Source organism: Hippoglossus hippoglossus, chromosome 9 (genome assembly GCF_009819705.1).
Source record: "Hippoglossus hippoglossus isolate fHipHip1 chromosome 9, fHipHip1.pri, whole genome shotgun sequence".
NCBI lineage: Eukaryota > Metazoa > Chordata > Actinopteri > Pleuronectiformes > Pleuronectidae > Hippoglossus > Hippoglossus hippoglossus.
The window spans coordinates 21,874,710-21,888,774 of NC_047159.1; the positions used below are offsets into that span (position 1 = coordinate 21,874,710).

A 14,065-nucleotide genomic window follows, 5' to 3' on the forward strand; every position below is an offset into this window, starting at 1 on the left:
AGGCTACATCGAAAACTGTGATATCAAACTCAAAAGATTTGCGTCCACACCAGTGTTTTGGCTCCAAATCAGTGTCAATCCCTGTTCATACTAACACGCCTGAAAACACACATCGCATGCTGGTGTACACAGGAATTGCCATGACAAGTAGTTTTTCTCCCCCATGTGTAAAAACTTGTACTGGAGGGGGGATCATGTGATAGGAGGCTGACGTATCAGTGAAGGCCTTGCATGAATGAAAAGACCCCATCAGCAAGTGGTTGTGAGTGTATATCCTCATTTCCAAACGTCTTTCTGCCCGTCCAGACAAAACGGTCTTGAGGTTTCAAGAAAAATGAGTATGTGTGGACGCCAGGTGTACCTGTATCAGAGTTGATCCATTATCAAACAAAAACGTGGATGTAGCCTTAAGTTGGATTGAAATTACTGAGATGAAATCCTACTGCTACTATTAGTGAAACTGTTCACAACAGCTGAGGCGATGCATTAGTCATTGACATACACTTTTAAAGTGGCTGCAGCTGGTTCTTTTACATTCATGCAAAGTTATGCATCATTCTCCAGCGTTGATACAGCCACTTATACTGGGCCAGACTTCACTGTTCAAGTGAAGGAGATTGGAGGTGTAGATAACAAACTTATTTCCCAATATTTATTTACATTTACATCAGCACCATGGAATTTTAGGCAGCATTGACTGTTACTAGTTCCTCTTTCACTGTAACTGTAATATCACAGAAGTCTGAAACTGATAACTCTGTTAATGAGGAAGATCTTGTTTTCTGTTTCTTATGTCGATCCGACTAACTGATTAAACCTGACTGTATAATATCAAACGCCATTTACATCTGTTAAAAGTACATCATCTGCTCATTTCTTAACAATGTGTTTGTATCTGCTTATATATCCCAGTTTGCAAACATGTAAAAATCAATATGGATAAACAATCACTGCCAGAGACAAAATAAAAAACACATTTACATCATTAATGGTTGAGCCTGAGAAGCTGACCTCTACGCCCTCCTTCATCGGATGTCATCATTTAATGATGGCATTGTAATCACTGCATGACTCCAGGCCGGTGGTGTGAATAAGATGGGCGCTCGCTCCATCTGTGGCTGACTGCTGATTGTCAGGTGAGCTGCTGAATTCATTATCATCATTCCTAAAGGCTGAGCAGAATTGATTCTTATCCCTTTCTGAAACTCGTCTGTGGACAACAGCCTCATCTGCATATCATTATCGGAATATATTTCATTTCATCAGGCCTCGCCGTCCTGCGGTGCGGCGTCCCTGCAGCCGGCGTAATTACACACTGCACAACAGCATATAGTCACATGCCGATGTGTATCATTAAAAGATACAGTCTAAGCATCAAGTGTCTGTGGAGGAGAGAGAGGGAGGGAGTGTGACATTTCTCATCGAGTCTCTGCCCCAGCAGGCTTAGCATATAAACAGCGTTGGATTCTTTGCCATAATTGGGCATTACAGATAAGAAGCATATCTGGCACCGCAGCTGGGCCTGTGAGGCTGCCATCCCATCAGCACCTACGCACTGGGAAACGGCCGGGAGTGACATGCATGGCTGATGACAAGCGCCTCGGTCTGACCGTGAGCTGTGGGACAGCGGCGGATCTCCGACAATGACACATCCAGCAGCGGTCAGAGGGGTGTAAACCGAAGAGCGGCACATCCTCTCGCTAATAGCAATACCTGTTTTTAAGACCATTATTTTAGGAGCAGTCCTGATTGTGCCAAGGAAGCCCGGGGGCGACAGGTTTCATTTCTGCCGGCAAAATCGAGGGTTGTCAGCCTGAAATAATAAGCCTGCTCATGTCTACCTGTCTGAAATCAAGGACCCACTGTTTCAATAATGACTGAGAATTTCGAGTGGGAAGTCTGCCACTGTTATTACTGCGCTGTGCATAAAGAGAAAGCCTGAGAGACGTAGCAACAGTAACGGAGGGTGTCGAGATTTAGCAGGCAGTGAACTAATTCTCTTATCGTGTTTTCTCTGCACCGACTGAACATCAGTACATTTTGTTGGATTTCAAAATGAACATATCAGCATTGACCTACAAAATCCCAATGAGTCAAGCTCTAATGTTGAAAAAAATGCATTTCTATCTCTCCCTGGATAATGGAAGCGGATCTTATTTGTGCAAGACTGTTCATTTCGGCAGGTCACTCATGAAGCTCCAGCAGGTGAGGCACAGGTGAGGAGGTATTTGCTATCTAACGCAGTGCTTAGGGTCCAAACGCTGCTTCATAAGCTTGTTAACAAGCTTAAAACCCCCTCATCTGATTACCCAGAGACAATGGCGTCCCCGGCAAAGCGGCGCCACTGATAACCTTCATGTTGCCTATTTCTTCGTCGAATGAGTAACTGATAAAGCTTCACTGTTGTTTTCTCAATGGGAGCCCAGTCACCATCCATCACACCACCGTGAAAGACGAATTCTCCCACTTCTTTATGTTATTCAGATCTAATTGGACCTTACTTTAGCTCCCGTTGCTCGCCATTGGTCGGCAATAAACAACAAAGGGAATGGGCAATTACTTCATATCACTGCCGGACATGGTAATAGTTATTGGCGCAGCAAGTCCTCCACTCGCCATTGCTGTCCCCAGTGGCCATAGAACACAATTTGTGGTCCGTGCGCGATTTCGAAAAAGGGGGCAGTGACCTGGGATATGAGGATATGATTAAGGATCCCATTAAAGAGCTCAAGACAAATCATGGAGGGATTGCAACAGCCAGCGAATGTTTCCAGCCTGTGTGTGTGTGTGTGCACTTCTGGACACTCATTGCCACAGTCAAGGAAATGATGTAACCGAAATTACACAGAAGGAGACTTGTACCTGTGGTTATTGTTTGTAAATGGTGGATATCAATTCTCTGTTTGTGAATGACACTGAATGTAACATCTGTCATGATATATTCCTCCACAAGCTTCTGTTGTCTTGTACACATGTGTTGACTGGAAGGCAGGAGATGGGGCCAGGTAGTGTCCCAGCAACATGGACTTATAAAGTTTTCAGTATAACAACAAATATCTCTTTCTCCTCCAGTCTATTTATTTTGGGTGACCCCTCTGAATTATTTAACTTAAGTCTACCACTTGCAAACTCTCCTCATAAGCTGCTAGCTGCTTGCAGACTTGGACTGAACTTCAGGAGTCGAGTGAGAGCCTCCCGACTTTCTGCAGACTTTCTCCGTCTGCCTTACAGAACGATTATCTTATAGCTTCTGTGATAAGGTGAAGGACTGTGACTTGGAATGGGGGCTGTACCACGCTTATAGTTTGGGCACTTCTGGCTTTCCAGCACATAAAATAACCTTTAATTATTACATATCAAATAATGATCTGATATGCATCTATACTCGAGAGATATATTTTGTTAGATCTCTGGTTGTCTAACTTCTAAACATTTGATAGAACCCTGTGTTTTTTGTATACATGTGGGCATATGAATGTACATTTGTTTGTTTTGTCTTTGTATCGATGTGTATGTACATGTCTTTATGTTGTTTCTCAACATTTTTTATCTTTAAGGGTTTACATTTTTTTTTCTTTCTTCACTTTTCCAGGTCAATTTTACATAACCAATGTGACTAAACTAATAATCATTAAAAACACACAGACACAATAAGTTCTGACTTGTTCTAGCCCTCAAAGAGATGCATGCCTTCCAGCCAACACACAGGGGGAACATTTCAAATAGGAGTTACACTTTAGCCAACACAATTCCGCAAATGCATGTTTTAAAGTGCAGCCACTCAAACATTGCGTGAGACAAACTGATGGAACTCAAAGACATTTCCGCTCTCACAAGTACATGTTAATAACTTTCTTTGTACTTTCATTCCTATATGAAGCCTGCACAAACGCACACACTGTTTCTGTCCCACAGCAGAACCACTGTATGGGCTTGACTGACTCTATTGAATTGTCTCTATATAAAGAAAAGTGACTGAAAGGATGAATTGTGCTTTTTGAGAGGAAATGCCTGCTGGGTGGATGCCAGATGCCAAGCATAACTCAAAGTGACAGAGTGACCCTCAATAGCTGCTGAAGCTCGGGCATAATATCAAGAGCACGCAGGGCGGAAAAAATTGAAATCTGCAGCCGCACAGTTTTTGGTCCATGAAGCTGTGAAACGTCCTTCACCACTGAAGGCTGGGAAAAGAGTCAAATGGACTGTCGATCATCTTGCTTCTCACATTACACTCAGTCAGAGCAAGATACTGTCGCTTCAACTGGGAAAAAAAATGATTTTAAAGTGATTTTTTAAGTTGGAGCTGCTTTTTGGGGCGTGGAGGTTAAACTGTGGATCAAGACCTTTACTGAGGACCAGCATACAATTCCAGCACACCAGAAGAAATGGCCTCCTCTTCCACTGCCCCATCCCTCACAGTCCCCCTTCATCCTGAGCTAGTGAAGCCTGCAATTTACACCAAATGACAAAGTCACTATTTCCCAGGAGAGAACGGTGAGCTGGTAAATAGAAACCAACTTTACTGATAGATTAAAAATCAATCAGCAACACTTTGCAAAGCGGCAACATTTCACCACGGAGCACAACGGAGCAACAAAGCTGAGTCCTCGTTATTTGGCTGGAGGAGAAGACGTTATGGCTCTAACTGAAGGATGTGAGGGGTTGGCCATTTGGAATTGAAATGCCAGTGGGTGAGGAGTTTGACTCCATTAGGATGTGTTTGTGCTGTAACGTAGTAAAGCCTTTCTCTGGTATTCTCATACAACACCGCTGACATTGTCTTGAAGCTTGTCACCAAAGCAGCCGGTCACGACAGTATGAGAAAATGATGCCACTTAGCCTCAATATCCTGGCAGCTCTTGTGCAGTCCACAAACTACGACCAATTTAGAAAAGGCCTCTTTGATAAAAACAATGACCTCAGCAGGAGTAAGAGAGAGCTTCTCCATGTTCTCTTCTGTCAGCTATACAGTAGATTAGTATTTTAAGTTGCATGTTATTTGCCCTTTAAACTTACATCAATAAGCATAAATGAAGTAGTGGTAGAAGGCAGTGGTACGTGGTAAAGACCTGTTTTAAAAATGTTTTATATACATACAAGACGGAAAAATAATTATTCAGTTGATCTACCGAAATGTAAAAAAGACATTTTCAGTAATGGTCTTTTTTCAAACAAATAAGCTTTACCATTTGCTGATTCATTGACGTAAGGATTCAAATATTATTAAAAAAAACAGTATGTGTTTAGGTTTTGGAGTATTGGTGTCCAATAGCATGAAATGAAAACCACCTCTTGGGCTTTTATTTCCAATTTAGGTGATGGTAATCTTTCTAACTGGAACAGAATTATTGATAATCGAATAATCCTACGTTACACGCACCCCTAAATGTCTCTCATTCAAACAATGGCTTAAAGCCTCGAGTCACCACTGATATGATGGTTGTATTGTGTAAACAGTAAATATTATTGTAATGCATGGTAGAATGATGCTTGATGTGATTCTTACAATTCTTAGGGATGTAAAAGGTTCGTTTACATCACTGATGTAATTAGACATTGATTGAATTAATGTCTTTATATTCCTAATAGTGAATAAACATTGGGTATTTCTGTTTGAGTCAATGCCAAACAAACACCAGTTTGCATCTTTGACAGTTGGATTTCCCCCAGGAGAATACCACCGTGCAGCAAGACGGAGTCCTACTGGATGTAACTTGATTTTAAAGATTGCTGCTCTGCTGAGGAGAACAGAAAAAAAAATCTGCCTCACAGACTAATGGCCATGTAATGAAATACAAGTCTGTCATTCCGTTATGGAGCCATTACATTAGGCTCTCCTTCAAAACTCAGACGGCTTGTTAAATCTGATATGTTTCAGGAGCAGCGCCTTCAAAGAAATGACAGGAACGGACACGGACACGGAGAGAGAGAGACTTGCTCTGTGGGATCCTATGCAGAACTCACACGCATCAATACTTAAAGCTTAAAGTTTATGTGAAGTTTACAACAGGTCAATTATGGGTTAAGGGTGACACAGTCTGATAGGCTGTTAAAGTAACAGCCCAGTAAAGTCTATCAATACAAAGGGTCGAGGCACATATAAGTATTGCACTGTTATCCATCACCCTGCTTCATTTGCTCCTTAACAAGACAGGTTCGAGCTTCAGAGGCACAGTGCTCCATGTGCAAAGAGAAGCAGAGTTTAAAAACATAAATGTTCATAGAAAACCAGTCATATACTACTGGTCTATGGGAAACTGACCTGACTGAATGTACGCACCTTTTGGATTTCTCAAGCTATCACAAAGTGTCTGTAAGGGGTTTATGATACTTATTTGCTGACTTCATCACCAGCAGGTTATAGTTTGTTTCAAGTCATATCCTACCGTTTAACTGGTTGTAGACCACATCCTCCAGCCTCTCCAGCCTCTGCAGAATAGACTGCCTGTCCACCAAGTTGGAAACTTTGCCACTCCTGGCTCGCAGCCTCTGGTCAGAGATGCGCCCCAGCTGGATGAGCTCGTCGGATCGGTCCTGGATCCTGCAGTACACCGAGAACAGGATAATCCCCACGAACACCAGGATGTTGACGGTCAGCAAAGTTTTGATTTTGCGTGCCACAGCCATGAAAGAGACTCGGCGGACGTGGCTGACTCAGTCAAGCCCAGCAGCTGTCCATGTGCGGGGTGGCCTGCTTTCTGGCACCTCGCTGCGTGATGGTGCAGGAGGCTGATTTCCCCGGCTCGGTGGAAGGGAAGGTCAACTCGCGGAGACCCGGTGCAGGTGGAGGGAAAGCGTTCAGCACCGCGGACAGCTCAGGAGGCTGCGCTCCCGCATCACGCTCCGGAGCAGGAAAGTTCAAGGTGGGGAAAAGGTTGCTGGCGGCACAATGCGCTCTGCGGACGCGTCTGCTGGGGCTTCAGTGGCCGAGAAACAGCTGCGCACTCTCCGCCGTCCCTCCAGCTACATGTTACAAGCGAGACACGACGCCACGGGAGGCATGCATCCTCTTTGAACAGCCTATGGCAGTTGCACAAACATCTCTCTCCCCCCCCCCCCCCCTCCCCCCCCCCCCCTCTGCAACGTGATAAGTCGCCAGATCCTATCAGCCCCAGAATGCCTCGTTCATCTTACAGGAGATGCACTGCAACAACCGAAGCATCCTGCTGCTATCACTGCTCTGCTGTGGGATCCCTTTTCTCGGAGGCGTTGTGGTCACTCGATCCGTGCATGGCGCGCTTGCACATATGATCCAGAGGAGCGTATGTCCACAAAATATGTGCATGCTCCAAAAACAAGGCGGCGTTTCTCTCCCTCTGTCTCTCTCTGTTTGCGCTCCGTCAGTCCATGGTCTCTGCCCTGGTCGGTGGCGCCGAGGAGCAGGACGAGTTGCCGAGAGCAGATTTGCCCTCGGACGCTGTCAGACGATGCCGATGCTCGGTGGCGCTGGGAAAGATGTGGCCGGGCTCTGGCATGCTGTCTCTCCTCCTCCTCCTCCTCCTCCTCCTCCTCCTCCCCAGCCCCTGTGCGCGCTCTGCGAGGGAGGAAGAGCCGCCGCTGCGTCCTGACGTTCAGAGGCACAAACCATGAATATTCAGGAGCCGTATTTGGGCTCGCTTGGATAAGATATACAGCGCAGACTGTGCGAGGCAGCAAATACTTCAACCCGAGCAGCCGTCTCCCCGTATCAGTCAGTGAACTGTGAAAAATGTGAGCGGAGATGTGTCCCCACATGTATTTTTTTTTTTGCTATCTGATCCGTAACGCATGTAGGTGATCAGTTTCCACCTCACCTCTGATGCCGCGGCCGGGGGCAACTTAATGCTTAAGTGCTCAACATCCATGTTACACATTGTAGTCTTTTTAATGTGCACAGCTATGTAACAGCCCCCTGCATATATACATGTGTGGTCAACCTCAGGAGGAGAAGCATCATTTCACCAATCACATGCTTGGCCAGAGTTAAAACTTCATCAGATGTGAGCTACATCAATTATAAATCACACATTTGAATCAAACCAACTGTGAAAAGAGGTAGAATGCATTGACATGTACTACAGTGCAGTGCCCCATCTCAGAATGTGTGTTTGCTTGTCCTGTGTTAATGCTCCAGACAGATAGAGTTATTCCTTGTCCTCCTCAAACGGTTTTACAATGCACTGTCACTTTTTATTGTTTGTGTGCTGGATGTTGTGTGCAGAGCTTTTTATAAAGAGTATATGGTGCAAAGTGAAGTTAGAAAACTTTGTGTTCATGCTACCTGGTTTATCTTTTTTTCATAAAATAAAATTTTAAATTTACTAAATCACGTATTGTGTGTGGTTTACATTGAATGATTTATTGAACTGCTGTTGTTTTTTCATACATTGCATGTCAGCTGTTTCAAGGGTCTGTTCGGTAATCCATACAATCTTCCCACTCAAATACACACCTTTTCAAAATAAAAGCGTTGTAATTGAACTCAGTAGGGAGCATTGCAGCATCAAAACGAATGTTGTGCTTTTGCTTTGAAGACAGAATGAGCTGGTGTTGATTCTGACCCGTGGTTTGACTCAGTTGCTGACAAACTGCTGTAGTTTATCTGAGGATGAGAAGACATGTTTGACCTGGTTCACAGATTGACTGTTAGCACTGCCCCGCCCCCACTGACTGCTAAAAAGCACTAGTCACCTATTTATTCAGTTTTTATTCATATCGACCGTATCGCGTGTCCAAATGGCATCAAATTTGACACTGCACTTTATCTGGCAATTTACAAAACGTTCCATATGGTTGGTCCATTTGCGTTCCAAATACAGACGGGCAGACAGAGACAGACATTTGTGGAATAAGAAGATATTTACATACAAGAGATCTACTTCTATAACCGGAATATCCAGCTCGCACTGCAACCCACACTGTTGACTGACCTCTTGCAAAGTGCAATGCAAAACACCGCCAGCTAAAAACCACGATCTTTAAGGGCACGGCTAGTGTAGACCAAAGGATTGTAGCCATCAGCAGACATGTTCAAAGCACTTGCTCAAATACTTCAAACTCCCCTCTGCTCCTCATCTCCAATTCCAAATGAATTATGACTCAAATGAATCACGAACAAGGAGATTCAGTCTCAGTGTGTACTTTCACTTGATTAAGCAAACCCAGACATGGCACAGGCTGCCTAAAGCACTTTGATCCCACTTCACACCAACCAGAGCATCTCAGATTTATACCCCTCAGTTTGTTTGCCGTTTCACTATAGACAGATGGCGGCAGTTAATTAAAAAAAATTATAATAATAATAATTAATTAGATTCATTGACAGCAGAGTTCTTTGTCAAAGGACATCTGGTGTAAGAATGTGGTCTTCTAAGTTTTCTCAGAACTGTTGATGGTTTGCTTTACGTTTAATCCCCTTGGAGATCAGTTTCAGAGTTGGAGAAGAGTGGTGCACTGCGGTGTTGGGTGTTCTCTTTAAAGAGAGGGGCCTCATCATTTCCATCAAGACACAAACAAAGCACGCACAAGAGCGCTGGGAGGTTCAGTGGTCCATATATTCCACAGTCCAACGCAAAACATGGTCATCTGTGATAATAATAAGAATATCTTGCATTTATATAGCGCCTTTCAAGAGACCCAAGGACACTTGCGGATTTATGTTCCAAACCATTAGCACTCAGTACTCATTATTACTATTTCATATATGAGAATTGCCATTCCCACATTTTTACACAAGTACTCAATCGCCATTACTACATCATGATATATACACTCAGTAGTCTTTACAACATAATTACACAAATACTTGGTAATTGTTACTACTTTTTGACACAAATACTCAATAGTCACTATTTTATTACAGAGTAGGCTGTTCAGTAGCATTACTACATGAGTAGTCATCGGACGGAACTTGTGACTGTATTAAATGGTAGTGTCACGATTGTTGTATTCTGCCCACAGAATGACATTTAAACACCTTAACTCAGAACTAGCCTTGTGGTACTTCCTCCCACAGTAGGTGTCTCCAATACCACATTCTGCCAGGATAACAAACACACCCACAGACTGACAAGGTGAAAACAGTACCAGCCCCGCTGTCACAGCTGGTAATTACATGAAATCATACACACAACCACAGCGATCCTTCTCCTTTCTGTGTTGTGATGATACACTGCATTTCCTGTTATCACCCCTTTGTGTTTTAATGATAGTAGGTCATGTGCTTCCCCACCAGGCCTGCAGCTCTTGTGGTTCTCAGCTCAGTATGACAAGTACACTTCAAGTATTTGGCTTTGCATGCATTTTTTAATTAGGGTTCCCGCTGCACGAGTCCCATTACAAAATGTGCTGATTTGATTCAAGCTCTGCAGAAACAGACAGACTGTGGGGAAATCACGGTTACAGCCACCTCAGCCACCGTGCAGACCTCAGCACACCTGCTAGCAGTATCACAGCCCCGTACACTCCTCAGTTGGACTCTGTGCAAGACTCCCTGAAGACTTCAGTGCTGTTTTTTGCATTCAGCACCCTGCGTGCCTCTGTGACGGCAGACACTGGCACTAAAGGGTTTTAACCATATTAACTTGGGTCACTGCCAGCTGCACCTTAGTCAACCCACTCAGTGTTTCTACTTAAGCCACTTGAACATATTCAGTGGGAGTGTGCAGGTTGGATAAAACTGTGCATCTAGCACTGCTGCAAGACGGCCAAAAATATCTATAGCCATGTACTCATCAGATCTGCGTTCAAAGGAATTATAAAGCAGGAGCTCCCACAGTATCTCAGCTGTAAGAAAGTAGAACAAATTATGTATGAGAATCAATCTGCTATGTGTTTATCACAAATATCAGTGTGATGATGACTGTTGACCTTTAGGTATAAGTCCAACAATTAAGCCGACCCTTTTAAATAACATGTAGTAAGTAAACAATCCAAAACTCTCCTTTTATTCCACATCCATTGGATATAGAGGAACATTGGGAGCCACATTTCAGGAGACCTGATAACTGTAAGTCTGACATTCCCTCTTCTTCTACAATTTGTTGTCTAATAATGCTTAATGAAATATATGTAGCCTACAGAGCTTTTTTGACTGGAAATCAGGTTGATGAGAAAAATAGGAGGTCACCAAAACAAAGCGCAGAAAGATGCTAAGCACTGAGAAACTGCGGATGATGATTCTCTGTGGGCTCATAGATTGTATGTAAAGATGGACGACATGTAAAAAAAAGTGAGGCCAAAGCATCTTGATCGCCACCTGGTTGCTGTCTGCAATACAAGTCATAACTCCAGCCTCCTCCATGTTAGTGGATGGGACATGGACCAAACTAAAAAGTCAAGAGTTCACATAAAATATAATTTTCAGTAGTTGTTATTAAAATTTTTCTGGTGTGTTTGGTTATTTGATGCCATGAAAATGGGGTGAAAGAATTATGACTGACAGCTGAGACTGACTCATGATTGGTCGAGAGCCTGTATCAGCAGGACCTCACAATTGCGGTTCCATCTCCTGATCACTACTGTGAACACTCTGGATCCAAATGCGCAAGATGGCAGCGTTGGTATCTAAGATATTTTGGCTTCATTTCTGGATGGTGGGAGGAAGTGGAGAACACGTTGTCCGTCTATACATACAGTCTTAAGTGGGTTCGTCAATATGCCTGACACCTTTCAAGCGCAGCTCCAAATTGTTAGCACGTAAACAGACCGATGCAGTAAATACAGGTAGGTACGAGCCTAAAGAGGTCTTGGCTGCAAAGAGGATAGAAACCATTGCAAAACACAGTGTAGTAAGTGCTTTGTTGGGCACCATTTACTTTGCTACGCTCCAGTGATTTTAGTGCACTGGGCATTCTCGTCATTCGAGGCTGCTCTTCACTGGCCGTCGACGTGGCTGAACAGAGGGGGATATGTTCTGACAAGATGCTATTAAGCAAGGACAGCCAGAAGTCAGCAGATCACACACATCTCCTACACTGCAGGACTAAATTTAACAGCAGAGTAAGAGATCAAAATAAACTTTTGCCAGCTTTTCTGTCTCTGGTTCTTTAACATTTGATCCAGGTTTCGACAAGCCACATGGCAAGTCTCTCTTTAAATCTCAGAGAATATAAAAGTGACCGTTGGGCGTTTGTTGGTTGAATATAATAAAAACCAAGATCTTGATCGTGATTTCTTTGACAGTAGTTTCTATTCAGTTAAATGCAAACTAAAATTAGAAAGTGTGAACCCAATGTGGTTTTTAAAAAGAAAACCTTTAAAGCATGTCTTGACTGTGCTGCAGCTTTCATTAAAAACACAAAAGCTTGTTTGTATCCTGAGAGAAAAAAATGTGTCCTTCATCTGTGTTCACAGTGGCTAATATGCGTAACGTTTTAGCAAAAGCACAAATGATCTAAAATGCCACAAGCTACATAAAGGACAGTGTGTCCGTTGTGAAAATATGGAGGAAAAGAAAGTCACAAACAAACTGACAAACAGGGAGTAGATGAGTATTTACGCCGTGTTTGTCCCCGGATCAGCTGACACGCAGACTTGGTGTGTCGCCTTCGGAATAAAGAGCCCACTCAAAGATACTCGTTGGTCACTAATGTAATGCTGTCCCTCTGCCTGTCAGAGCTAAGTTCATGCATTATCACTTGACCCTGAGGCTAACAGCTAAGCCCCAGTTCTGTCTGCCTTAACTTCGCTCATTCACATTCCACCTCCCTCCACTTCTCCCCACTGAGCTGCTGCGGGGGCTGTTGATTTGCCTAATGCCTGAACTAAATTAGAATAATAACCCTGCAGACTAGAATATGTGGTGTTCTGCTCCGGGCAAGTTTTTACATGCTTTTTTTTTTTTTAAAACATGATGATGAGGCAACTGTGGAGGCCATGCAGCTGAATGTTTATCAGAGCTCGGGTCTCATTAAGACTGAACGCGCTCCTTGACCTTGGCAGACAACTTTGGCTGCACCAGTAATGCATCACTGTGGCATCCCAATCACAAATGCAAAGTGCTTCCTCCCCCCTCCCTCAAGTGGGGACAAGGCGACTCTTGACCCTGTTAATGAGATGGAGACAGAGGCGGACATCAGCGCTGTACACATGCTGTCAAACAAACCTGTGACGGGGCTTATCTGTGTAAGAACTACCAAAACATTCAGCTGGAGACCGAGCACATCACATATCAAAATGTCAAAATGAATGATTGGATTTATCAATATGAACATAAGCCCGGCTTCTCAATGTGTTTGTATTAATGGAGCAGGAACTCTCCAGACACCTCCAAATGTTTCTTGATTTATGGCAGAAGCAATTACATCTTGCCAGTGCACTGATGCTTGATGGGCGAATCGGTGCAGGTAATTAGAAAGAATAATGAAACAGGGAGCCGAGGGAATGAATCCCTGCATCAAAAAATCTAATCAAAGATAAATGGACTATCCATATTACCTAGTCATTATGCCGGAAAGAATATTGTTTTAAATCCCTGTGAGTGTCAGCTATGGACTCTTTCTCAAACAAAAGCCATAACTCTGCTGGCACCTCCGACTTGTTTGCCGACTGATTGATATTCCATGGCCTGTGAGCATTCCTCCAATTTATGTTTTCAATGTCTGGCTGAGACAATGGATGTGTTTTTGTCATACTGAGAAAAACAGCTGATGATAGATATACCAAAAAATACACAAATGTTATAAAAATGCACCCAAAAACAATACATTTAAGCTCAGACAGAGACACACACACACAAACACACACTGCAGACAATAACACAAAACTTTGTGTGCTGCTGGAAATTTTGTGAGAATCTCAATACTGTCATCACTTTAAAGCAGAGTCAGCTTTAATTATCTTTTGCTCAATTCTATACTCTGTTTGCATGTCCGTTTACTCCCCGGGATTCTAAACATCATTTACACCACTCATCGTTGAGGGTCGCAGGGAGGGCTGGAGCCAATCCCAGCTGACATCAGAGACAAACATACAGAGACAAACACACTTACGTCTAAAATGAACCTAAATACAGTCTGTGTGTCTTTGGACTGTGGGAGGGAGTCGGAGTACCGAGAGAAAACCTGCGCACAACATGCAGGTCCAC

General features: G+C 43.5%; 1 protein-coding gene across 1 annotated transcript in view; it reads right to left on the bottom strand.

Annotated features, from left to right (window-relative positions):
• The window catches only part of galnt9 (polypeptide N-acetylgalactosaminyltransferase 9), a 96,253-nt gene extending 88,720 nt beyond the window's left edge, over positions 1 to 7,533 (bottom strand). The window contains exon 1 of the mRNA XM_034596332.1: positions 6,387 to 7,533. Within this exon, the coding sequence (XP_034452223.1) occupies positions 6,387 to 6,627 (241 nt within the window). The 5' untranslated portion in view covers positions 6,628 to 7,533. The remainder of the gene's footprint in view (positions 1 to 6,386) is intronic.
• Between the last annotated feature and the right edge of the window lie 6,532 nt (positions 7,534 to 14,065).